This window comes from Phyllobates terribilis, unplaced genomic scaffold (genome assembly GCF_046119375.1).
Source record: "Phyllobates terribilis strain yellow unplaced genomic scaffold, ASM4611937v1 Scaffold_7__3_contigs__length_470593459, whole genome shotgun sequence".
NCBI lineage: Eukaryota > Metazoa > Chordata > Amphibia > Anura > Dendrobatidae > Phyllobates > Phyllobates terribilis.
The window spans coordinates 128,873,201-128,898,366 of record NW_027362767.1 but is presented as its reverse complement, the minus strand read 5'-3'; the positions used below and the strand labels follow the sequence as shown (position 1 = coordinate 128,898,366).

Sequence of the window (25,166 nt, the reverse complement as noted above, 5' to 3'; positions counted from 1 at the left end):
CTTCTACAAGGCTTAGTGGCCTGTACGTAAAAGATAAGGAGGGTTATATCCTATGTGAGGTAATGTTGACAGTTTTTATACATGCCACAATCTAATGATCTTTTCTGACTCTTTGCAGAATGAGATATTTGCATCCCGTCATCAAGATGAGAACAGTATTGCGTGCATCGAGGAGAAGTGCTATGTCCTGACATTTGCAGAGTACTGCAGGTAGGTGGCAGTCTTGCACCGTACATTGCTCTCTGCGTGACCGCTCGGCCTTCGGAGTCACCTGTGTATTATATATCACATGCAAGAAACTGTAGAACCAAAAATGGAGTTTATCTTATTAAAATGATGATTTAATTAAGAAATAGAGATCTAATGTGAGCAGTGGTTATGCAGAATGCCCTGACAAATAATGTTCATGAGATTTGTGTGTGTAAGCATGTATATATGTGTGTGTGTGTGTGTATATATATATATATATAATATTATATTATGTAGTCTCTGGCCTCTAAGGAAAAATCTTGCTAAAAATAGTGTTTGTTTTATAGTCTGGAGGGAGGCAGCTTCCTATAATCGAGGAGTATCTCTGCCACACATGTCAAACTCTGGCCTGTGGCCCAAATTTGGCCCTCAGGGTGATTATATTTGGCCCGCAACGCCATATGGAGGACTATGTGGGTCATTATTCTGTATGGAGGACTATGTGGGTCATTATTCTGTATGGAGGACTATGTGGGGCCCATTATACTGTATGGAGGACTATGTGGGGCCCATTATACTGTATGGAGGACTATGTGGGGCCATTATTCTGTATGGAGGACTATGTGGGGCTCATTATTCTGTATGGAGGACTATGTGGGGCCCATTATTCTGTATGGAGGACTATGTGGGGCCATTATACTGTATGGAGGACTATGTGGGGCCATTATACTGTATGGAGGACTATGTGAGGCCATTATTCTGTATGGAGGACTATGTGGGGCCATTATTCTGTATGGAGGACTATGTGGGGCTCATTATTCTGTATGGAGGACTATGTGGGGCCCATTATTCTGTATGGAGGACTATGTGGGGACCATTATTCTGTATGGAGGACTATGTGGGGCCATTATTCTGTATGGAGGACTATGTGGGGCCATTATTCTGTATGGAGGACTATGTGGGGCTCATTATTCTGTATGGAGGACTATGTGGGGCTCATTATTCTGTATGGAGGACTATGTGGGGCCCATTATTCTGTATGGAGGACTATGTGGGGACCATTATTCTGTATGGAGGACTATGTGGGGCCCATTATACTGTATGGAGGACTATGTGGGGCCCATTATACTGTATGGAGGACTATGTGGAGCCCATTATTCTGTATGGAGGACTATGTAGGGCCCATTATTCTGTATGGAGCACTATGTGGGGCCCATTATTCTGTATGGAGGACTATGTGGGGACCATTATTCTGTATGGAGGACTATGTGGGGCCCATTATACTGTATGGAGGACTATGTGGGGCCATTATACTGTATGGAGGACTATGTGGAGCCCATTATACTGTATGGAGGACTATGTAGGGTCCATTATTCTGTATGGAGGGCTATGTGGGGCCCATTATTCTGTATGGAGGACTATGTGGGGCCCATTATTCTGTATGGAGGACTATGTGGGGCCCATAATTCTGTATGCAGCACTATGTGGGGCCATTATACTGTATGGAGGACTATGTGGGGCCCATTATTCTGTATGGAGGACTATGTGGGGCCATTATACTGTATGGAGGACTATGTGGGGCCCATTATTCTGTATGGAGGACTATGTGGGGCCATTATTCTGTATGGAGCACTATGTGGGGCCCATTATTCTGTATGGAGGACTATGTGGGGCCATTATACTGTATGGAGGACTATGTGGGGCCCATTATTCTGTATGGAGGACTATGTGGGGCCCATTATTCTGTATGGAGCACTATGTGGGGCCCATTATTCTGTATGGAGGACTATGTGGGGCCATTATACTGTATGGAGGACTATGTGGAGCCCATTATACTGTATGGAGCACTATGTGGTGCCCATTATTCTGTATGGAGGACTATGTGGGGCCATTATACTGTATGGAGGACTATGTGGGGCCCATTATTCTGTATGGAGGACTATGTGGGGCCATTATTCTGTATGGAGCACTATGTGGGGCCCATTATTCTGTATGGAGGACTATGTGGGGCCCATTATTCTGTATGGAGGACTATGTGGGGCCATTATTCTGTATGGAGCACTATGTGGGGCCATTATACTGTATGGAGGACTATGTGGGGCCCATTATTCTGTATGGAGGACTATGTGGGGCCCATTATACTGTATGGAGGACTATGTGGTGCCATTATTCTGTATGGAGGACTATGTGGGGCCCATTATTCTGTATGGAGGACTATGTGGGGCCCATTATACTGTATGGAGGACTATGGGGGGCCCACTATATTGTATGGAGGACTATGTGGGGCCTGTTATACTGTGTGGAGGGCTGTATGGGGGTCACAGTTGGGAGATCATACTGTGCTGGGTCACTACATGTGGAGGGCACTGCGGAGGAGTTTGCTGTGGGGGTATCATACTGAGTTTGGGGGGTACTTTTGTTGGCATCATGCTTTATGGTGGCAATGAAAGAGCAATCTAGAGGCTTCCATGGGAGGAAAATTACTCTAACAGATGCAAATTTGTGAGATCTGCTCCTCTGTGAACTCACCGAATACTAAGTTGTTGTGTTTTTTTTTTTTTATAAATATCAAGGTTGGCCCGCGACGTTGTCCAAAGTTTTTAATTTTGTCCCTCTGTGTATTTGAGCTTGACATCCCTGATACAGTGGGACAGGTCTCTTTCCTCCTGGCTGACACTGATTAGTCTGATCAGGGCAGGAGAGGAAACTACCAGAACCAGCACTACAGTGTCCATTTTAGGACATGATCAGATATCAAAATCAAACATCAGAATGATGAGGCTAAATACCCTGTTTGAGAACTGATTTTGACAAATAATTCTGACAAGCGATTTTGACAATTGACTTTTACAACTGTAATAATAATAATAAAAAAAAGTAACTGTTCACTGATGGGACTTAAACCCAAAATTCTGTGTCCCAAAGCCAGTGCACTAACCACTGAGCTATAAACTCAGTTGTAGAAACCTAGGAGTTATATTTGGTTATATGATTTTCAGTGCAAACTTGTCTAAAACTCATTGGGACTTATGCACAAACTGCAAGCAAGCCAAATTCAAATGATGTGTGATTTTGATGTGTGACTTTCTTCAAACATCAGAATCAGAATCACAATAACTTTTAGTCACCCTGAGTATTTTCATGGTTGATCTCATAAGACAAGAAAAGCTATCAGTTAGCATCACTGGATTGGATAGCTTAATGGTAAGGCATCAGCCTCTGAAACTACAGTGTTAGAGTTCAAATCCTGATAGGAATAAGATTTTTTTTAAAAATTATGCCTATTTAGCACACAAACTACAGGGGTGTTTTACTTTTAATATCTGACACTCTGTCATCCTGACGTGTTGAGAGTTTCAGACACGCTGTCTATTTGCATGGTAAATTACAGCCAAAGTAAATTGGGAGGCACTAATTTACTACATATCTATTTCCAAGTGACTTTATATTTGCATAATTTCTTAAAGGGGTCTAATGATAAAATGTCTTTATTGTAAATTTTTATTTCCATCCACCCAAGCACTGGCTGCAAACTCCCAATTTACTTTTGCTATGTAATTTACCATGCAAATAGACAGCGTGTCTGAAACTCTTAACACATCAGGATGACAATCAGAGTGTCAGATATTAAAAGTAAAACACCCCAGTAGTTTGTGTGCTAAATAGCCATAATAATAAAAAAAAAAAAATCTAATTCCTATCAGGATTTGAACTCTAACACTGTAGTTTCAGAGGCTGATGCTTTACCATTGCACTATCCAGTCAAGTGATACTTACTGACAGCTTTTCTTGTCTTATGAGATCAACCATGAAAATACTCAGGGTGACTAAAAGTCATTGTGATTCTGATGTTTGAAGAAAGTCACACATCAGACTCACACATCAAAATCAAACATCATTTGAATTTGGCTTGCTTGCAGTCTGTGCATAAGTCCCAATGAGTTTTAGACAAGTTTGCACTGAAAATCATATAACCAAATATAACTCCTAGGTTTCTACAACTGAGTTTATAGCTCAGTGGTTAGTGCACTGGCTTTGGGACAAAGAATTTTGGGTTCAAGTCCCATCAGCGAACAGTTACTTTTTTAATTTTTTTTACTTTTTATTATTACAGTTGTAAAAGTCACTCGTCAGAATCACTTGTCAGACAGGGTATTTAGCCTCAAACTGACATCATTCTGATGTTTTGATTTTGATACCTGATCATGTCCTAAAATGGACACTGTACAGCACAGATGCTGCATGTCCAGAGTAGTTGAAGGACCTTGATTTGATCATTCACAAGCCGGAGAGAGGTACAAAGTGTGTGTGTGTGTTGATGTAGGAGAGCTGAGTATATATGTACCAGAGCTGTGTGTGTGTGTGTGTGTGTGTGTTGATGTAGGAGAGCTGAGTATATATGTACCAGAGCTGTGTGTGTGTGTGTGTGTGTGTGTGTGTGTGTGTGTGTATGTAGTAGAGCTGAGTATATGTAGCAGAGTTGTGTGTTAGTATGTTACAAGGTTATGTGTGTATAGCAGAGCTGTGTGTTTGCATGTAGCAGAGCTGACTGCATGTGTGTGGATGTAGCTGAGCTGTGTCTGTACTGTATACACAGCGGTGTTGTATATATGTGTGCACTGCAGAGCGTGTATATAATGTGTGTGTGTGTTGTAAAGCTCTGTGTATAATTCTACCCCAGTGCATTAAAACTTAAAGAAGAAGTTACAGGTCTGTGAGAGCCAGAAATCTTGCTTGTTTGTAGGTGACCAAATACTTATTTTCCACCAAAATTTGAAAAAAAATTTATTTCCAAATCAGACAATGTGATTTTCAGGATTTGTTTTCTCATTTTGTCTCTCATAGTTGAGGTCTACCTATGATGTCAATTACAGGCCTCGCTCATCTTTTTAAGTGCGAGAACTTGCACGAGTGGTGGCTGACTACATACTTTTTTTCCCCACTGTGTATGTATGTATGTATGTATATATCTCCTTCTACAGTATTCTATGTTGCCTTATGTGACTTCTGTCTTGCAGATTTTGTGCCTTGGTGAAGCGTCGGAAGGAGGGCTGTCCAAACAGGAAAGCCTTGATCGTCCCTCCCTCAGAAGAATATTGCACCCCCATACATCGCAGGGCTCCAGACAGCACCGACCCAGAACTAGTATTCCTGTGCCGGCACGTCTACGATTTCAGACACGGCCGCATCCTGAAGAACCCGCAGTAGTAGAAGCTTCTGAAAGGAGACATCAACCTAAAAAGTCGGTGTCCGAATTCAAGGCCTTTGCAGCCTGAGACTGCTTCAGACATCTTCCCAGCCGCCCCCCGAGGAGAGCGGAGAGCCGGGAACTTCTTGTAGTAGCCCCTTCGGCTCTGGATTCAGGAACAGACACTGGTCATAGTACTCTGCAGTTGAAAGCACAGCACTTCGTTAGAGATGAGCAGTAAATAAAAAGAAAAAAAAAAAGAAAATGAGAAAAAATATAACATATAAATATATATATAAATATAATAAAGTATATATATATATTATATATATATATTGGGGAAGCATAAGCCAGTACATCAGGTCCAGAACCATGGTTGTAAGGTTGTGTAGGGATGTGTTAGTGCATGATTGGACCTCGTTTGGTTCAAATGCCTTAATATGTCACACAGGTCCCTTTCATACCCACACGGTAAGACTTCTGGAAGTTCAGGCAGGTTTTGTTTTTCCCCGTTTTATTTTTTATTTTTTTTTACCTTGTTCTGTTTAATTAACTTATTGTGTGGCCCAGATTGCCCGTCATTTCAGGTCATCAGTCAATATTACACATATTTTGCTCTTCTCATCAGTTGCATCAAGTATATTTTCCCCTTTTTTTGAATTGATTTTAAGCATTGCCTATGAGAAAGAGATAAAGCAAATCCAGACATAGTTGTTTCTTGCAGACAAGCCTAACTCCTCACTGTATCGATGTAGTAAGTAGTTGTGGTACGTCCCCAAGGGAACTTAAAGAGCATCTGTCAGCAGGTAATGAATGAGTCCATGTTGGCTCACATCACAATGGGGTGTAGGCTGGAGCTGGTAAACTCATCAGTAGTGTTCACCTTTGGTCAGCAGTGAGGATGATGGGAGTTATTTATAGAGGACCTGTCACATATTCCTGCTGCTCCCCTAAGTGTTATGGTTTTTGTTTTTTAAAAATCTGCCATACGGTTCCAGAGATATGGACTTTTTTTAAAGCTAGTCTGTACCTAGGGGGCGTGGCTCAGAGGCTCCTCGGGGGCGTGTCTTTAAAGTGCTCTGCCGTATTACCCTATGAGAATCGCCCCCTTGATAAAGACCATAAAAATTAGCTGAAATGCTGAAAAAAAAACAGGTAAAAAAAGGCCTGGACATTTTATTTTTATGTATAAGTAAGCAAGTCTGGAAAGGGAGATCCACCCGCACAACTTGTCTCCCCGTTTTCCTTTTCTTTTTTTTTTTTAACTGTTTTCTCTGAAATGCCGACCGTGTGTCAGGCACCATGAACCTTCAGACAGTCCCATTTAAATAGGGCGTCATATCATCAAGACTTCTCCGCTTTTATATCTGCATGTCATATTGGGGGCATATGGATGTAAAAAAAGGGGGACCAAACCAGAAAGCACCGCCTAAGAAATATTTCTTCCCATAGTACAATATATTTTTATTGTATTATTCTAAAAACCTGATTTAGTGACAGATGCTCTTTAATATGTTTGGCGTTTTTTTTTTTTTTTTTTCCCCCCCTGTTAATTAAAATTCACAATTTTAAGGTTGCATTTTATAAAAAGTTTACTTAAAGAGAACCTGTGACAAGGAAAAAAGTGGTCAGTTTTTGCTTTTATTTTTTTTTCTCGCAGCTTCCCCGAGTATTTTATTTTTTTAATCTTTAAAATCTGCCATACGGTTCCAGAGATACGGGCCTTTTTATGTTGGGGGGGCGTGGCTTACAGGGTAATCATGCAGAGGAGCCTAATGACACGCCCCATGGAACCCTGTGGGCCACGCCCCCTTCATAAAGACTTTCCAATCTAGCACTAAAAGCAAAGGCCTATATCTCTGAGACAGTATGGCGGATTTAAAAAAAAACAAAAACACAATAGTCAGGGGATCAGCGAGAATAAAATAAGATCAAAAAACAACTATTCTTGACTTGGTGACAAGTCTGCTTTAAATGCCCCTGCCAAAAAAAAGAAAAAAATCCCAAGTCACATTTTATGAAACTGCTACCCGATTGCTTAATATATTTGCCATTTGCCTTATGTGTATACAATCTAGATACACTTTTCGTTATCAGAAGTCCTGCTATTGGATTTTGCTAGCGAAAAAAAAAAAAAATAACACTTTAAAACAAAAAAAAAGAAACGTTAAAAACTTTTTACAAAATCATCACAAAAAAAAACAAAAAAAAAACCAAAGTACATTTGTACCAGAAAACATTAAATAGAATCTGAATAACTGGTAGACGATGTCTGTAGCTTGCACTAATCCATAGACTAAATGATCATAGATCTGATTCTGTAATCACTGAATTAAATTATATTTCCGCATTTTCAGTTTTATTGTCCAAATTAGGAACATGAAAACACGAAAAATGTAAGAGGGGGTGGAGTGGGATCGGATACTATATTAATGAAACCAAAGAGGTGTTCTTCCGTTATAGAGATTTACAACTGACCAGACACTGGGGATAAAGCTACAGGATCTAGAGACTTTATTTTTATTATTATTTTTAATTTTTCCTATGTCCGTCCCAATTGGTCACCTATAATACTATGAGTATTTGTAAAAAAACACAAATAAGGTTCCACCTCTAAGATCTCCACTGATTGCCAGATCGGGGTCTTGACGAGGAGGAGTTGATTGGAGCGGCTGGCAGCGCATGCGTCCTGCTCTTCCATTTAAAGTTTACGGCACGGACAAAGATCGACGTATCTTCAGTGCAATAGACGTAGAATGGAGCAGAACGCCACCTGTGCCATCAGCCACTCTGGTCTACTCTTCCTGGCCATGGTCTTGTGGACACAGACTAACCAGAGAAGGCATAAGTCTGCCTGTTCTGCCCATTGTAGGCTGACTACCAGCAATGGGATACAAATCTCCTGTTCTGGTGATCAGTGGGGGTCTGAATGGTGGGACAGAGATCTCCTATTCTGGTGATCAGGGGGTGTCCGAGTGGTGGGACAAAGATCTCCTGGTCTGGTAATCAGTGGGGGGCTGAGTGGTGGGACAAAGATCTCCTGGCCTGGTGATCAATGGGGGTCTGAATGGTGGGACAGAGATCTCCTGTTCTGGTGATTAGTGGGGGTCCGAGTGGTGGAACAAAGATCTCCTGGTCTGGTAATCAATGGGGGGCCAAGTGGTGGGACAAAGATCTCCTGGCCTGGTGATCAATGGGGGTCCGAATGGTGGAACAAAGATCTCCTGGTCTGGTGATCAGTGGGGGTCTGATTCATGGGACAGAGATCACCTGTTTTGGTGATCAGAGGATGTCCGAGTGGTGGGACAAAGATTTCCTGGTTTGGTGACCAGTGGGGGTCCAAGCAGTGGGAACCAGGTCTCCTGTTCTGGTGATCAGTGGGGGTCCAAGCAGTGGGAACCAGGTCTCCTGTTCTGGTGATCAGTGGGGGTCCAAGCAGTGGGAACCAGGTCTCCTGTTCTGGTGATCAGTGGGGGTCCAAGCAGTGGGAACCAGGTCTCCTGTTCTGGTGATCAGTGGGGGTCCAAGCAGTGGGAACCAGGTCTCCTGTTCTGGTGATCAGTGGGGATCCCAGTGGTGGGACACAGGTCTTCTGTTCTGGTAATCAGTATGGGTAACAGTGGCAACACTGGGACAAAAGTCTCCTGTTCTAGTGATCAGTGGGGTCCCAGCTGTGATGTAGTGGTCTCCTGTTCTAACTATCAGTGGGGGTCCCAGTGGTGGCACACAGGTCTCCTGTTCTAGGAGTGGTGGGACAGAAGCCTTCTGGTCTGACCATCACTGGGGTTCTGAGTGGTGTTCTGGTAATCAGTGAGGGTAAGCGTGGCACTGTTGGGAGAAAAGTCCCCTCTTCTAGTGGTCAGTGGGGTCCCAACAGTGGGATCCACACCAATCATTTTTTGCTTAACAAGTGGCTAGGTGATAATTTCTGTAGACCTAAAGACCCTTTCGCTTTTGCCTACTTCTAGCTAATGAAGCCCGTTGTGTCTAATAGTAGGTACATCACCAAACTCAGCTGCTTCTTGTTCCTCTCTGAGGATCGGTGGGCTCAATATTTTTGGGGTCATAGAGAAGAAGATGCTTTCATCCACTGAGCCACCAACTAGACCTTGATTAAGAAATAGTTTCAAGTCTGAAAGATTCACTAAATTATATAAACTCAGATGGGGAACAGCAAGGGTAACAAAAACATTGTTTTACCCCATAGAGTTAGATGAAAACAAAACTCCTTTTTTCATGATTATGTGATTATTTCATATGTGATCCGAGCAGGAGATACTCCTGGAATCTGACAGGTCTCGTCAAACTTACTTTCTAGTAGACCTGAATAAAATCTACATATGGAGTGTATCCATGTTTTGTTTATACGTATTGAGCCCATCCGGCAGCAGTAAGGACATCATGGGAATTATCCTCTGGTTAGATGTCCATGGAACATTTGAGCTGATGCCATGATGTGACCAGATTGGAGTCTTTGTTGGGTCCCAAACTGGTTTTGATCATCTTTCTACCAGAATCTTCCTTTAATGACCTTCTGCTGAACAGAAATTGCAAAACGTAGTATAATTAAGTGGTGGCACCTCCGCACAATTTGGCATGGGATCCTCCGATCTGGCCGCCTTTAGCATTGATCCTATTAGTTCCATCTGGAAACTAATTCCTTCTAGTCGAACTATCAATATGAGCGATTCATGTTCCCTTTTCTACCAGCCAACAGGGCTCCTTACTGTTGCTTGTGGCACTGAAAATCAGCCCAAATGGACTGCCTTAAGATATGATTTTTCAATGAATGCGTTTCTGTGACCTCAGAAGAATTGACAGCAGTTGAGGAGTCGTATGTGGTAAGACCGCGAGGTCTATCCTGAGACATGTATTTTCTGAATTCGGAAAGTTTGCAGTTTGTTTAAGAAAAAAAAAAAAAGTGGTGTTTTATTCACTCTCCCCAGGTCCACCACTGAGCCTTCACTGCTGCTCCCGGTATCTGTTATTATTTGCAGCTCTGACGATACATCGACAGTGCTGCAACCGATCAGTAAGCTCAGCGGCTCATGCCGTCAACTCTTGAGCTTGATTATTGTTGACGTCAACAGGAGCAGCGGCAGAGTCTCAGTTCCGGACCGGGGGAGGGTGAGTAAATCAGTTTGTTTACTTTTGAAACAAAAAAAACACACGAGTGCTTTTCCAAGCATTCTTTAATGTACTGCAGTAAAATCTAGCATTTGTGTAAGAACAGTACTAGTCTCATCTCAAGTACTTTATCCTGGTTTCTTCCAAAAAATTTGATATGTATTTTTGTTGTATGTATGGTACAAAGAGAATGTCGCATCCTCAATATGAACCGTGGGGGGAGGAAAGACCAATGTAAACCTGATTTGCCACATTGAAATAGTATTTTTGAGAAATACCTATGATAAAAAGTGAAATGTACCAGAGTTTGACGCGAAGCTTTAAGTGATGTAATGTTACCTGTTTATATTCTGTTACAATGACTAGTTTGGAAAACTTAGCAACTATGAGATTTGCGAGATTTTATCAATTGATTCCTTTTTAGGTTTTTTTTTTCTTCTCTTGATAGTTTCAATGTATAGCACTTAGTTTTGACTTCTTAATTATAAATTCTTGCTCCACCCCATTAAAAAAAAAAAAAAATTGGAATAGTTTATTTTTGCAAGCCATGCATGTTGTACACCTCTCATTATTTTAGGACATTTTCGTCCCCAAAAGTCGTATACTGGAGACATAGAAAATGATCCGTGTGTTTGGAAAGAGTTTAATGTTTCTCCTTTCAGCTCCTATATATGATAAACTAACCTCCGCATGGTAAACCTTATACTTGCTGATGGTGCTTTCTCAAGCATGAACATCTTATTCAGATATTTAGAAAGAAACTGCCTATGTAAACCTTTAAAATATAAGCCATTCGATACCTTTATGGACCCAAAGTGATGCTCCAGCTGTGAGAAATTGCACTTTGAAATTCAGTCTGGAAGTGCATTGGATCGTGAGGATGCACTTACAGCTCCTTAGCCTCTTCTGTATTCTTGAAATAGCGGCACCCTCCCCTGCCTGAGTGACTGGTCAATGGCCAATGTACCATAGCAAACGACCTGTAAATAAGCCAGGGGGAGGGTGCTGGTAGCCCAGGAATACAGCCGAGGCTGAGGAGCTGTAAGTGCATCCTCACACCCCGATCCACTTCCAGACTGAAATTCAGAGTGCAATTTCTCACTGCTGGAGCATCACTTTGGAGTCATTTAAAATTTTGATGGGCTTATTTTTTAAAGGGCTACACAGTCCTCTTCGTGCTTTGAGGGCGGAGTGGGTAAAAGTTTCTGACAGGTTTCCTTTAAAAGGGTTTTCCCAAGTCGCTAGGAATTGCTGTCCCCTAATGATCGCTGAGTTTCTTGCCTCTCGAACCCTCCCTGATCCTGACAATGAAGTGCTGCTTCAGCGCTACGTCCTCTTCTTTCTCCTTTGCCGGTCCCATTCACATAAATTGATCTGCGCTGCAAGGGGTTTTCGGGACCATCCCTGTGCAGGGGACACTGAACTGGGCTCCTTTCCTTCCCAGCTTTGTCAGGGTCCCTGAGATTTAACCCCCATAGATCATTGCGATTGCCTATCCTAGTTTAAAAAGCTCTGTACATTCATTCTTTCATTACTATTTTTTGGGGATACAACTCCCATTCAGGCCTATGTTTCTTCATAGATGAAAAAAATTCAATGTGTTTTATGGGATCCTGTTCCTTTCGTCCATTTTCCCCTTCGCCTACTAAGAAGCACAGTCAGTGCTGACTACACACGGGCGTTGTCTGTAGCTATGGAGACACATAGCTCTGTGTATGAGCAGCATACACAAAAAGATACACAGTGAAGACTTGAAAAATTACTTATTTTGTTTTGTCATCATGGTTTCATGGGTCACATAGATGGAGTAGTGGGAAAGAGCGCCGTACTCTGAATCTGCGGCACCTTTACAGTTTTGGTCAACATTATCGGCATCCCCCAATATTTAGTACACCGTGTAAAAGATCTCCTGAAATAACGGGTTTCGTGAAACTGCATCTTGGCTTCCACAGTTGGAAATGTTACCGAGACTATTGTTATTCATGGAACAGTCAAGAACCTTCCGAGACGTGGTGGAAATTGTTGAGAGAACCCTTCGAAAGTTGGCTCGAAATGTGTCGAAAAGCCGCGTACAATGAAGAACTTCTAGCTGGAGACATCCAGATGGATGGTTTCCACCTGTGTTCAGAGCTAAACGATTTTATGGCCAAAGCCAGAGAAGACCCCGTTGCTCATAAAAAAGAGCTGCTAAGCCTTGGCCAACGCCACTTAGACAACCGCAATAACTAATGGGAAAATGCTCGACGGAGAAATTAACCCAAACTAAGGCTCTTTAGGCGACAAAATGTATGAAGAAAAGTACCTGGTGGATCCATGATGTTGTGGGGCTGCATCTGGAGACCTTAAACGTGTTACAAGGAGCGTAGACATCAGAGCATTTTAGAGCAAAATGTACTCCCAAATTAAAGGGAATCTGTCAGTAGGAACACCCCTCCTAAGCCGTCTATATGGGCATGCAGGTCTTAGGAAGCTGAATAAAATGATACCTTTATATCTGTGATCTGATGATTTATTCCAGAGAAATCCATGTTTTTCTTCATATGTAAATGAGCTGTTAAGATCTATGGGCGGGACATAGATCTCCCCGAGACTCCGCCTCCACAGCTTATTGTAAATGAAAGGGGGCTTTAATATCTCAAGAACGGCTGCAAATTTTAACAAGCAGTAATTTACAAAAGTGCTGGTCTTTGCAAGCTCTGACGATATCTGCCTATAATGATAGGAATATAACCCTTTGAACCTTGTAAAATACCTATAGATTAGAGCCGGGCAAATCGATTCGCAGGAGCCTGGTCCAAAGGCCACGTCAGCAGATTATGTTGACTCATTAATTGTCACAAATTAATCTCAATCTTTTTTTATTTTCTGCACTTAAGTTGAATAGAAATGTGAATTAACTTTTGATCCAGCTCTTGTGTCACATGATCTATACATTGAGTCGTCCCATCATGCCTTCTCCTCCCGGGAGATGACCATACTCGGAGTTCAGCGTACAAACCCCAAACTTAACTCCAGTTATCAGTACTGGAAAACCCCTGAAAGGCAATCTGTCAGCAGGTTTTGGCTATTTAATCTAAGAGCAACATGATGTAGGGGCAGAGAGCCTGATTCCAGCCATGTGTCACTTACTGGGCTGTAGTTAAAATACAATCACTGTTTTATCAGCAGGAGATGATCACTGCAAGACTTGTGCCAGACAGTCCAGCTGATCTGTGTAACCCCGCCCCCCAACACTGATTGGCAGCTTGCTGACAATGTAAAGGAAGCTGCCAATCAGGGAGTATGGGCGGAGTTATACACAACTCAGCATTCTGAGCTCTGCTACATCTACAGCAGAGGAAACAGGGATTGTATCAAAACTGCACCAAACAGCCCAGTAAGTGACACATCGCTGGAATCAGGTTCTCTGCCCCTACATTGTGCTGCTCTCAGATTACATAGCAAAACTTGCTGATAGATTCCATTTAAGGCTGCAGCAACATCTCGGTAAAAAAAAAAAATTATTGGACAAAATAGAGCAGCATGCAGTTCTGTTATGTCCAGTAAAAGGGGTCAGTGTGGTCCTTCATGCACTTTTGGCAGCTGCTCCCATATGGACATAAGTTTTATTGATCTGCTCCTATGATAAAGCACAGGAACGGAAATGAAAAAAAAAAAAACGCAGATGTGATCAGAGCATGAGAGGATCAGAATATGGCAATGAGTGCTCAGTTCCACTGCAGCGCCTCCGCAGGAGAAAAGAAGTATTACACAGTTTTTATTAAAATGTGCTGAAATATACTGGGAGGAGATAACCACTCCGTTCAGCACCAAATTTACCATAATGCACGTTTTGTGTATTCCACCCTTTTCTTATTCTTCTTGCTGCTTGTCTTGGGACTCCTTAGAACGTCTTGTTTTTTTTGGGCTTTCTCACCTTGTTTACCTGTCTCCCCTAAATTATTAGACTAATGTTTAGAAGACGCGGCGGAAATAAGAGATAAGTGTTTGTTCGATTTTAGTTGCTGATTTTCTAAAACGCACTTTTTTTGCTTTGTTACTGTAGAAAAGCAATTTCATTTTCCGAGTCTCTGGAGGTTTCCGCGCAAATCAGGAAAAAAATACATTTTGTGTTACGGGAAGCTCCGAGGCTGCACAAGTGCGCCATCCGATAATATCCATCTGTGCGGAGGGGAGAAGCCCCTCAAGAAGGGGCACGTGCCATCACACTCTGCTGCCCCCATTGCTTTCCCACTATTCAACACCCCATGCTTAAATGACCCACAGAAATACAAATCCACAGGCTCACCTCCCAGTCCAGAGATATCGGTGCTGTGTCACGTGACTGCTGCAGCCAGTCAGCAGCCACTGATTGGCCGCAGCATTCGCTCTTCCATCAAACAAGACTGTTGTGTCTGATGGAACTGTGACGTCTGCAGCACATTAGCACTCGCTTTCTGCAGCGCTCACGTGACACTATAATACGTCCACTGGGAGAGACACCACTGGAACGGCGCCATTCCGGGAGCATTGTTTTTTTTATATATCCAGCACTTCAGCATTTAAAGGGAATCTGTCTGCATGTTTTTGATATGTAATCTGAGAGCAGCCTGATGTAGGGGCAAAGACCCTGATTCCAGCGATGTGTCACTTACTGGGCTACTTACTGTCATTTTGCTGAGCCCTTTATAACCCCGCCCGCACCTCTGATTGGCAGCTGTGTATAACCCCGCCCACACCACTGGTTGGCAGCTTTCTGTGTATAACCCCGCCCACACCACTGGCAGCTTTCTGTGTATAACCCCGCCCACACCACTGATTGGCAGCTTTCTGTGTATAACTCCGCCCCCACCACTGGTTGGCAGCTTTTGTGTATAACCCCGCCCACAACACTGATTGGCAGCTTCCTGTGTACACTGTGCATTGGACCAGGATGCACAAGACTCCTAGTCCTGTAGTGATAATTTCCTGCCGATAAAACACACCAACATACTGCTTATTAAGTGACATCCCTGAAATCAGGGTCTCTGCCCCTACATCAATCTGCTGACAGATTCCATATAAGAAGCGTTGGAGAGCCCCTTTTAGTGCAATACCACCCAGTTTACTTATAGCTGCCACCAGGAGGAGGTCACTGCGTAGTTATTACCACCTAACCATCAGTGTAGGAAGAAGATATATATACAGTGCTGGCCAAAAGTATTGGCACCCCTGCAATTCTGTCAGATAATACTCAGTTTCTTCCTGAAAATGATTGCAATCACAAATTCGTTGGTCTTATTCTCTTCATTTAATTTTCTTGCAAGGAAAAAACACAAAAGAGAATGAAGCAAAAATCAAATCATTGATCATTTCACACAAAACTCCAAAAATGGGCCAGACAAAAGTATTGGCACCCTCAGCCTAATACTTGGTTGCACAACCTTTAGCCAAAATAACTGCGAACAACCGCTTCTGGTAACCATCAATGAGTTTCTTACAATGCTCTGCTGGAATTGTAGACCATTCTTCTTTGGCAAACTGCTCCAGGTCCCTGATATTTGAAGGGTGCCTTCTCCAAACTGGCATTTTCAGAACTCTCCCCAGGTGTTCTATGGGATTCAGGTCTGGACTCATTGCTGGCCACCTTAGAAGTCTCCAGTGCTTTCTCTCAAACCATTTTATAGTGCTTTTGGAAGTGTGTTTTGGGTCATTGTCCTGCTGGAAGACCCATGACCTCTGAGGGAGACCCAGCTTTCTCACACTGGGCCCTACATTATGCTGCAAAATTTGTTGGTAGTCTTCAGACTTCATAATGCCATGCACACGGTCAAGCAGTCCAGTGCCAGAGGCAGCAAAGCAACCCCAAAACATCAGGGAACCTCCGCCATGTTTGACTGTAGGGACCGTGTTCTTTTCTTTGAATGCCTCTTTTTTTTCCTGTACACTCTATGTTGATGCTTTTTCCCAAAAAGCTCTACTTTTGTCTCATCTGACCAGAGAACATTCTTCCAAAACGTTTTAGGCTTTCTCAGGTAAGTTTTGGCAAACTCCAGCCTTGCTTTTTTATGTCTCGGGGTAAGAAGTGGGATCTTCCTGGGTATCCTACCATACAGTCCCTTTTCATTCAGACGCCGACGGATAGCACGGGTTGACACTGTTGTACCCTTGGACTGCAGGGCAGCTTGAACTTGTTTGGATGTTAGTCGAGGTTATTTATCCACCATCCGCACAATCTTGCGTTGAAATCTCTCGTCAATTTTTCTTTTCCGTCCACATCTAGGGAGGTTAGCCACAGTGCCATGGGCTTTAAACTTCTTGATGACACTGCGCACGGAAGACACAGGAACATTCAGGTCTTTGGAGATGGACTTGTAGCCTTGAGATTGCTCATGCTTCCTCACAATTTGGTTTCTCAAGTCCTCAGACAGTTCTTTGGTCTTCTTTCTTTTCTCCATGCTCAATGTGGTACACACAAGGACACAGGACAGAGGTTGAGTCAACTTTAATCCATGTTAACTGGCTGCAAGTGTGATTTAGTTATTGCCAACACCTGTTAGGTGCCACAGGTAAGTTACAGGTGCTGTTAATTACACGAATTAGAGAAGCATCACATGATTTTTCAGACAGTGCCAATACTTTTGTCCACCCCCTTTTTTAGGTTTGGTGTGTAATTGTATCCAATTTGGCTTTAGAACAATTCTTTTTGTGTTTTTTTCATTGAAGACAAATTAAATAAAGAGAATAATGCCAAAGAATTTGTGATTGCAATCATTTTCAGGAAGAAATGGAGTATTATCTGACAGAATTGCAGGGGTGCCAATACTTTTGGCCAGCACTGTATATATATCTGTATTAGAGCTTGTGCTCACTCGCCCGTTGATGCACTGTAGCCATTGCCTGCTTCCCGGCAATGTCATCACGGTTTTATTACTATGAAGGTTCAGCTCCATTCCCAATTAGATCATTAATTAAGGCCTTAAAGGGATTGTCTGGCCTTATGCGGTCAATATCAGATTGGTGGGGTGCCGCCACTGCCTAGTGTCCAGAGCGGTACAGAACAGCTCTGTGCATTGTGTCCTATACCACTAAGCTGCTATTACTTTTTTTTTTTTCTTAGGACATTTTTTTTTTTACATTTTCATTAAACATTTAGGAAAAACCTGTAGAAACCGGTAGAAATGATCGGCAATTAGCAAGTCACCCCCTATAAAGGAGCGGTTCTGCAGGTGCTGACCACAGACCATTTTTCTGTTCTCATCCTTTTTGGCTGTTGTTTTTGTCACTTTTTCATTTTGCCATTGCTCTCACCCCTAGAGGTACAGTAGCATGAGGAGGTGTCTACAGTACAACCCACAGAAGTTGCTCAGGTAGTGCAGTTCATCCAGGATGGCACATCAGTATGAGCTGTGGCAAGAAGGTTTGCTGTGTCTGTCAGCGTAGTGTCCAGAGGCTGGAGGCGCTACCAGGAGACAGGCCAGTACACCAGGAGATGTGGAGGGGGCCGTAGGAGGGCAACAACCCAGCAGCAGGACCGCTACCTCCGCCTTTGTGCAAGGAGGAACAGGAAGAGCACTGCCAGAGCCCTGCAAAATGACCTCCAGCAGGCCACAAATGTGCATGTGTCTGCACAAACGGTTAGAAACCGACTCCATGAGGGTGGTATGAGGGCCCGACGTCCACAGATGGGGGTTGTGCTCACAGCCCAACACTGTGCAGGACGCTTGGCATTTGCCACAGAACACCAGGATTGGCAAAGTCGCCACTGGCGCCATTAGGTACCGAGATGAGATCCTCAGACCCCTTGTGAGACCATATGCTGGTGCGGTTGGCCCTGGGTTCCTCCTAATGCAGGACAATGCCAGACCTCATGTGGCTGGAGTGTGTCAGCAGTTCCTGCAAGATGAAGGCATTGAAGCTATGGACTGGCCCGCCCGTTCCCCAGACCTGAATCCGATTGAGCACATCTGGGACATCATGTCTCGCTCCATCCACCAACGTCACGTTGCACCACAGACTGTCCAGGAGATGGCGGATGCTTTAGTCCAGGTCTGGGAGGAGATCCCACAGGAGACCATCCGCAACCTCATCAGGAGCATGCCCAGGCGTTGTAGGGAGGTCATACCGGCACGTGGAGGCCACACACAATACTGAGCCTCATCAGGAGCATGCCCAGGTGTTGTAGGGAGGTCATACAGGCACGTGGAGGCCACACACAATACTCAGCCTCATCAGGAGCATGCCCAGACGTTGTAGGGAGGTCATACAGGCACGTGGAGACCACACACAATACTCAACCTCATCAGGAGCATGCCCAGACGTTGTAGGGAGGTCATACAGGCACGTGGAGGCCACACACAATACTCAGCCTCATCAGGAGCATGCCCAGGCGTTGTAGGGAGGTCATACAGGCACGTGGAGGCCACACACAATACTGAGCCTCATCAGGAGCATGCCCAGGCGTTGTAGGGAGGTCATACAGGCACGTGGAGGCCACACACAATACTCAGCCTCATCAGGAGCATGCCCAGGCGTTGTAGGGAGGTCATACAGGCACGTGGAGACCACACACAATACTCAGCCTCATCAGGAGCATGCCCAGGCGTTGTAGGGAGGTCATACAGGCACGTGGAGGCCACACACAATACTCAGCCTCATCAGGAGCATGCCCAGGCGTTGTAGGGAGGTCATACAGGCACGTGGAGGCCACACACAATACTCAGCCTCATCAGGAGCATGCCCAGGCGTTGTAGGGAGGTCATACAGGCACGTGGAGGCCACACACAATACTCAACCTCATCAGGAGCATGCCCAGACGTTGTAGGGAGGTCATACAGGAACGTGGAGGCCACACACAATACTGAGCCTCATCAGGAGCATGCCCAGGCGTTGTAGGGAGGTCATACAGGCACGTGGAGGCCACACACAATACTCAGCCTCATTTCCTTGTCTTGAGGCATTTCCACTGAAGTTGGATCAGCCTGTAGTTTGACATTCCACTATGTAATGAATAAAGGTTTCCAACTGGAATATTTCATTCAGTGATATCTAGGACGTGGGATTTTAGTGTTCCTTTTACTTTTTTGGGTTAAGTAAAGCAAAAGATCGTTTCACCTGACGAACAAGTGTTTCGCTGATTCGTCGAGTGAAAGGCAATTCGTATAGATTGCAATATTAGCAGGACCAGAGAAGGCTGAGCGTTCCTGTGCATTATGGGGGCACTGGATAGAGGTCAGGACTAATGATTGGCTGCGCAGTTGTTTGGGTGACAACTGTCTATTGTGTATGGGGGAGGGGTTACCGTTCTGCACAGTCCTATAACATGGATGATGCGTGTGTAACGCTGTTTGGGCTCTGCGGTACTACTCGACATTTGGCTGTTGCATCGCCGGTGTATAGAGAGGCCGTGTCCACTAGACGGCTCCTGCCCGGGAATATGTATAACGCATACATCGCTCAGAAACCAGTGAGTCCCTGCAGTCCACAGTGTGCGCTCTGGGGGGATTCATGAGTCACACAGAGTGACTGCAGACTTTTCAGTTTAGACTGGACAACCCCTTTAAATGCATGTGCTTGGGGCTAACATTTTTTTTTTGGAGTTGAGTTGTGCACCCCAGGCTCTTTGTTTCTCTATTGTTGGCTTTGATGTCCTCTGTGGTCACAGCTTAGAAGAGCTCAGAAAAACATATAGAGGAGTTACAGAATCCCCAATGAGCTCACTGATGGATTTCCAGTTAACTCCTTCTACAACCAGAAATAGACAGAAGCTACAGAAGAGGAAGGGTGCACACTACTGTGCTGAAGCCCAGCTGCAAACATTACCTATAGCCTGAATTACATGCACGAAAGTGTAAAAGTGCAGAAAACCCAATGAGGAAATTCTAAAGTAAATCAATAAGTAAATTGCACTTTTTTTTTCTTGCTTTTTCAGACTTAAAAAAATAAAAACTTTCTCCCACTTGAGTTTCTTTTTTATTAAGAGTAATAAAAGTGTTGGTTATTGGTGGGCGGCCCCGCGTGGCGCCTCCTCCGCACATTCCCGTCAGTGACACGCGTGTCTGTGCAGCACTCGTGTACACGCAGCTCGGCAGCACGTGACGCTGACGCGTTTCCCGGGGCTGCTGGCGGGCAGTGAGGAGCCCCGGCCGGTAGCGCCGTCATGCCGAGCAGATAGCCTCCTGCCTCCGTCTTCCTGATGGCGCCCCCCGTGCTGCGGCGGATCCGCCCCGCTCCCGTGTCCCGTCCCGGGGGGCACAGCGCGCTGCTGCCCTCCATGCTGATGTTCGGGGTGATCGTGGCCTCCAGCGGGCTGCTGCTGATGATAGAGCGGGGCATCCTGGCCGAGTTGAAGACCCCTCCTCCCCGCGGGGACGCGGCCTGGCGCGGGCACAGCCGGGAGCCGGAGGAGCTGCAGATCCTGCGGGAGATCCGGAACCGGACGCTGCGGCGGGCGTGCGGGCAGCCGGGGGTGGCGCGCAGTGTGTGGGCTCTGCCCCCGGGCCCGCGGCGGACGCTGCTCCGACACATCATCGTCAACGACAAGTACAAGCTGCTGTACTGCTACGTGCCGAAGGTGGCGTGCTCCAACTGGAAGCGGGTGCTGAAGGTGCTGGACGGCCGGCTGGACAGCGTGGACGCCCGCCTGAAGATGGACCACCGACAGGACCTGCTCTTCCTGTCCGACCTATCGGCCGATCAGGTCCGCCACCGCCTGCAGCACTACTACAAGTTCCTGTTCGTGCGGGAGCCCCTGGAGCGGCTGCTGTCCGCCTACCGGAACAAGTTCGGGGAGATCAAGGAGTACCAGCAGCGGTACGGCCAGGAGATCGTGCGCAGGTACCGCCCGCAGCCGCCCGGGGCCACCGCGTCCAAGGGGGACGACGTCACCTTCCCCGAGTTCCTGCGCTACCTGCTGGACGAGGACGAGGAGAAGATGAACGAGCACTGGATGCCGATCTACCGGCTGTGCCAGCCCTGCGCCCTGCACTACGACTTCATCGGCTCGTACGAGCGGCTGCGGGAGGACGCGCACCGGGTGCTGGACGCCATCCGCGCCCCCAGCTACATCCAGTTCCCGGAGCGCCAGGCCTGGTACAAGCCGGTGACCGAGGAGACGCTGCGCTACCACCTGTGCCACACCCCGGCCGGGCTGCTGCGGGAGCTGCTGCCCAAGTACATCATGGACTACTCCCTGTTCGCCTACCCCCTGCCCAACCTCACCAGGGAGCACTGCGGGCAGTGAGGAGCGGGGTCCTCCACCGTGCGGGCAGTGACTGCGGCCAGTGAGGAGCGGGGTCCTCCACTGTGCGGGCAGTGACTGCGGGCAGTGAGGAGCGGGGTCCTCCACCGTGCGGGCAGTGACTGCGGGCAGTGAGGAGCGGGGTCCTCCACCGTGCGGCCAGTGAGGAGCGGGGTCCTCCACCGTGCGGCCAGTGAGGAGCGGGGTCCTCCACCGTGCGGGCAGTGACTGCGGCCAGTGAGGAGCGGGGTCGTCCACCGTGCGGGCAGTGACTGTGGGCAGAGGGGTCGTCCACCGTGCGGGCAGTGACTGTGGGCAGAGGGGTCGTCCACCGTGCGGGCAGTGACTGTGGGCAGAGGGGTCGTCCACCGTGCGGGCAGTGACTGTGGGCAGAGGGGTCGTCCACCGTGCGGGCAGTGACTGCGGCCTGTGAGGAGCGGGGTCGTCCACCGTGCGGGCAGTGACTGCGGCCTGTGAGGAGCGGGGTCCTCCACCGTGCGGGCAGTGACTGCGGCCTGTGAGGAGCGGGGTCCTCCACCGTGTGGGCAATGACTGCGGCCCGTGAGGAGCGGGGTCCTCCACCGTGCGGGCAGTGACTGCGGCCTGTGAGGAGCGGGGTCCTCCACCGTGCGGGCAGTGACTGCGGCCTGTGAGGAGCGGGGTCGTCCACCGTGCGGGCAGTGACTGTTGGCAGGGGGGTCGTCCACCGTGCGGGCAGTGACTGTTGGCAGAGGGGTCGTCCACCGTGCGGGCAGTGACTGTTGGCAGAGGGGTCATCCACCGTGCGGGCAGTGACTGCGGCCTGTGAGGAGCGGGGTCGTCCACCGTGCGGGCAGTGACTGTTGGCAGGGGGGTCGTCCACCGTGCGGGCAGTGACTGTTGGCAGAGGGGTCGTCCACCGTGCGGGCAGTGACTGTTGGCAGAGGGGTCGTCCACCGTGCGGGCAGTGACTGTTGGCAGAGGGGCCGTCCACCGTGCGGGCAGTGACTGTTGGCAGAGGGGTCGTCCACCGTGCGGGCAGTGACTGTTGGCAGAGGGGTCGTCCACCGTGCGGGCAGTGACTGTTGGCAGAGGGGTCATCCACCGTGGCAGTGACTGCGGCCAGTGAGGAGCGGGGTCCTCCACCGTGCGGGCAGTGACTGCGGCCTGTGAGGAGCGGGGTCCTCCACCGTGCGGGCAGTGACTGCGGCCTGTGAGGAGCGGGGTCCTCCACCGTGCGGGCAGTGACTGTTGGCAGGGGGGTCGTCCACCGTGCGGGCAGTGACTGTTGGCAGGGGGGTCGTCCACCGTGCGGGCAGTGACTGTTGGCAGAGGGGTCGTCCACCGTGCGGGCAGTGACTGTTGGCAGAGGGGTCGTCCACCGTGCGGGCAGTGACTGTTGGCAGAGGGGTCGTCCACCGTGCGGGCAGTGACTGTTGGCAGAGGGGTCGTCCACCGTGCGGGCAGTGACTGTTGGCAGAGGGTCGTCCACCGTGCGGGCAGTGACTGTTGGCAGAGGGGTCGTCCACCGTGCGGGCAGTGACTGTTGGCAGAGGGGTCATCCACCGTGGCAGTGACTGCGGCCAGTGAGGAGCGGGGTCCTCCACCGTGCAGGCAGCGATGTGCGGGCTGCGGGGTCCTCCACCGTGCAGGCAGCGATGTGCGGGCTGCGGGGTCCTCCACCGTGCGGGCAGTGACTGCGGCCAGTGAGGAGCGGGGTCCTCCACCGTATGGGCAGCGGGGTCCTCCACCATGCAGGCAGTGATGTGCGGGCGGCGGGGTCCTCCACCGTGCGGGCAGGGGGGCTCTGTGTCCTGCGCAGGGTCCTGAGTGTCTTTGTACATTAGATCCGGTCTTACATTTCATTACCATTCCAGTGTCACCGTCTCCAGTGGGTACACACACGTCCTGTACACTAGTGGCCTCTCTCATCTCTATCTATGCAAGAGCTTCCTATATCCGGATTAGTGGGGTCTGTGATGGGCGGCCGCGGTGATCCGTTTACATGGTGACATTTTTCAGAGTCTCCTTTGTTTTTGGTCTTTTGCACTTTTTCAATGTAACCAAAGATTTTGTATTAATCGATACCAAGGAAAATCCCCTCCCCCGACACTTATTATTATTGTTATCACTATGGATTTTGTACAGGGCAGTATTTTGTATGTGGACACCTTGCGGCTTCTCTCCCCAGGGTGGGGGAGGGTGTGGGTTATACTGGACAAGCCCGAGCCTGCCGCCATCCCACCACCACCGCCATGGACTGGGCTGTTAACCCATTCAGCCCCGGGACGGACGGCTACTGGACTAAGACAATTGTTTCTGATGATTTCTTACATTTTCTAGGAGCGTTTCAGACCGTATTAAATCTTTTTATTTTAAAATAATTGATGTTTTGCAGCTTTGATTTAGAAAAATGTTGATGGGGAGGGGGTGGGGGTAAGATAACACATTTTTCGCACGCACCCCAGGTTATTCTGCGCACATCTTGTCGCAACATAAGACGCCCAGCACCCGCCTCTTCATGGATCAGACGAGTGCCATATGCCTCACCGTAAATCCTACTCCAGTCCTTGCTGGAGTTAGATTTGTGGCCACGGTCCATCCACCTTGAAGAAGCTGAATATCAAAAGTCTTTATAATTTTAGTCCGGCCTCCAAAATCATGTGACTTTTCAAGGATTTATAAGATATAGTGAATCAGGTCCACAGTCTACAAGAACTATCAGGGCCTCGGAGATGTTCAGTGATGGATTGCCGGCCTGGGAGCCATCATTAGGCCCTGGCTGCTTTCACAATCCATCCTGCGATTGAACGAGGGCAGCAGTTCTTCCGCCAAACCCTTTAGATGCCGCAGCTGCAATTGGCAGCGACATCTAAGGGGTTAATCCGACAGATCTATCCACTTGAAAGTGAAAACTAGAAAGATGGTCCATGTTCTCAAGGGTTAATGACGTTGTCCGCCAGTTTCCGGTGTCTTGTCCACTAGTTCCCCCTCTCTTACTCCACAGAACTCCTCTTCCCCTTCTCCTTCTTCACCCCATGCAGCTACTGAATAAAGCGAGACGTTTTATCAAAGTACTGATCACTTCATAGATATTAAAATCCATAAATGTGAACCCTGGCGAGGATTTTGCAGACATTAACCACTTTGTTGCCACCTCGCTGCTCCCTGGTGTCCCTGGTCCTCTCCCTGTCTACAAGCCCATCTGATGACCTGACAGTTGTACAGCTGTAAAACCACACTTTACTTGGCGACATTTATTACACAATATGGACCGTGGGTCTGACTCATTATTGCATTTCACTGTTTTTTTTGGTGTTTTTTTTGCCTTTTACTCATTTGATCTTTATACTTTTTATTTGCGCTCGTTTAGAAGTCTATTTTCTATGTGTTCACATGTCTTTTTTTAGGATTTGAGGGTTTGGATTTTTTTAGATATTTTCGGCTGTATCAATTGTGAATGGGGACAATTTATACCTGGATGGG

At 47.0% G+C, this 25,166-nt stretch overlaps 2 protein-coding genes across 3 annotated transcripts in view; both read left to right on the top strand.

Moving 5' to 3' along the window:
* The window catches only part of BAHD1 (bromo adjacent homology domain containing 1), a 149,031-nt gene extending 143,554 nt beyond the window's left edge, over positions 1 to 5,477 (top strand). For both annotated transcript variants that reach the window (XM_073639132.1, XM_073639131.1), the window contains exons 6-7: positions 119 to 210; positions 5,208 to 5,477. In XM_073639132.1, coding sequence (XP_073495233.1) covers positions 119 to 210; positions 5,208 to 5,397 — 282 coding nt within the window. In that variant the 3' untranslated portion in view covers positions 5,398 to 5,477. The remainder of the gene's footprint in view (positions 1 to 118; positions 211 to 5,207) is intronic.
* Positions 5,478 to 20,489: 15,012 nt separating this feature from the next.
* On the top strand, positions 20,490 to 24,064 carry CHST14 (carbohydrate sulfotransferase 14). The gene is made up of 2 exons (XM_073639130.1): positions 20,490 to 21,735; positions 21,793 to 24,064. Exon 1 carries the CDS (start codon positions 20,658 to 20,660, stop codon positions 21,702 to 21,704), a length of 1,047 nt encoding a protein of 348 aa, XP_073495231.1. The 5' UTR covers positions 20,490 to 20,657; the 3' UTR covers positions 21,705 to 21,735; positions 21,793 to 24,064.
* The last annotated feature ends 1,102 nt before the right edge of the window (positions 24,065 to 25,166 follow it).